General features: G+C 74.9%; 1 protein-coding gene across 1 annotated transcript in view; it reads right to left on the bottom strand.

The window, feature by feature from the left end:
• Positions 1-402, bottom strand: part of MTMR2 (myotubularin related protein 2) — a gene marked incomplete at both ends in the record, with an annotated part of 7,436 nt that extends 7,034 nt beyond the window's left edge. The window contains one exon of the mRNA XM_012729465.1: positions 37-402. Within this exon, the coding sequence (XP_012584919.1) occupies positions 37-402 (366 nt within the window). The remainder of the gene's footprint in view (positions 1-36) is intronic.
• Between the last annotated feature and the right edge of the window lie 871 nt (positions 403-1,273).

Below are 1,273 nucleotides of genomic sequence, written 5' to 3'. Positions count from 1 at the left end.
GCACGGGCCAGGCGGCGCCGAGGGCCGCGCACCTACCTGCAGGTCGGGAGAGACGTGGTCTGCGGACGTGGACGCGGAGTCCGAGGACACGACCGAGGCGGGCTTGGCGTGCGCGGAGTTCTCGGAGTGCGAGGTGGACGCGCTGCACAGCACGAAGGCCTGGTTACTCCGGGCAGCGGCGGCGGCAGCAGTTCCCGACACCGGGCCAGGGCCGCCCTCCGTCCCACAGGCTCGCACGCCGGCCGGCGAGGCCGCCCCGACTACCCGGGACGCCCCGGAAGACAGCCAGAGGCAGTGCTGCTGACCAACGCGGGCTGCTGGGCCGGGGTCACGGGACGAGGGTCCCGAGCATGAGCTGCCCGCGCAGCCAGAGAGCGGAACAGCCGGATGGACGGCGCCCGGTCACCGCCCACACTGCCGCCGGGGCTCTCTGGCGCCACACGGTGGCCCCAGTGAGGGACTCTTGGCTGCCCACAGGCTCCCGCCCGCCAGCGTGGCCTCATGGGGGCGGAGATTTCCCTGCCCGCGGGCACGCCACCCTCCTGCCCCCCTCCGCCCGCGGGCCAGAGGCCTCGCGCCACAGGCCTCTGGCCAAACCCGCAGCCCGCGCCGCCCGCCGGCCTCTGTCCACGTTCCAGCCAAAGGCCGCCCGCGCCTCATCCCCCCAGCGGGCGTCCCTGGCTGTTGGAGGGGCCGCGTGGGGCCCCCACTGTGGACAGGTGCCTCTGCCCGCTGGCCACACTCCAGCCACGGCGACGGTGCCGCTGAGCCGGAGGCCCCAGCCGGCCGCCCCCGCTGGCCACGTCAGACGCAACCACTCGCCTCGCCGCCGCGTCTCCCGCTGCACCCACGGAGACGAGCCCCTCGAGCACGCTTCCCGGAGGGCCAGGCCCGGCGCAGGCCCCCCAGCGCGGCGCTCACACAGCCCAGGGTGGCGCACTCGGCACCCACTCGGCTGAAAAGCGCGTTAAAGAAATAATAAAGGCTGCAGTGTGCGCCGCCGGCACAAGAGGCCTATTGTCAGGCCCGCGGGAGCGCGAGCACGGCCCCACCCCAAGCCAAGGCGGCCGCCCCACGTTCCTCCCCCGGGGAGCAGCGGGCAGCGCGCGCCACCCCTTCCCACTGCGCCCCGAGCCTTCGGAGCAGCACCCCTCTCGCCTGAGGGAGAGCCCGCGGCCGCGGTTCACGCGGGACAGGCAGCAGCGCCCTCAGGCCCGCTTCGAGCGTCCACGCCGCGTGGAACCTGCTACCCCAGGGCAAAGGCGCCGCGGGC

Source organism: Condylura cristata, unplaced genomic scaffold (genome assembly GCF_000260355.1).
Source record: "Condylura cristata isolate star-nosed mole 26May11 unplaced genomic scaffold, ConCri1.0 scaffold00025, whole genome shotgun sequence".
Classification (NCBI taxonomy): domain Eukaryota; kingdom Metazoa; phylum Chordata; class Mammalia; order Eulipotyphla; family Talpidae; genus Condylura; species Condylura cristata.
Note: the sequence above shows the minus strand (reverse complement) of the source record. Positions and strands in the feature narration are given on the sequence as shown.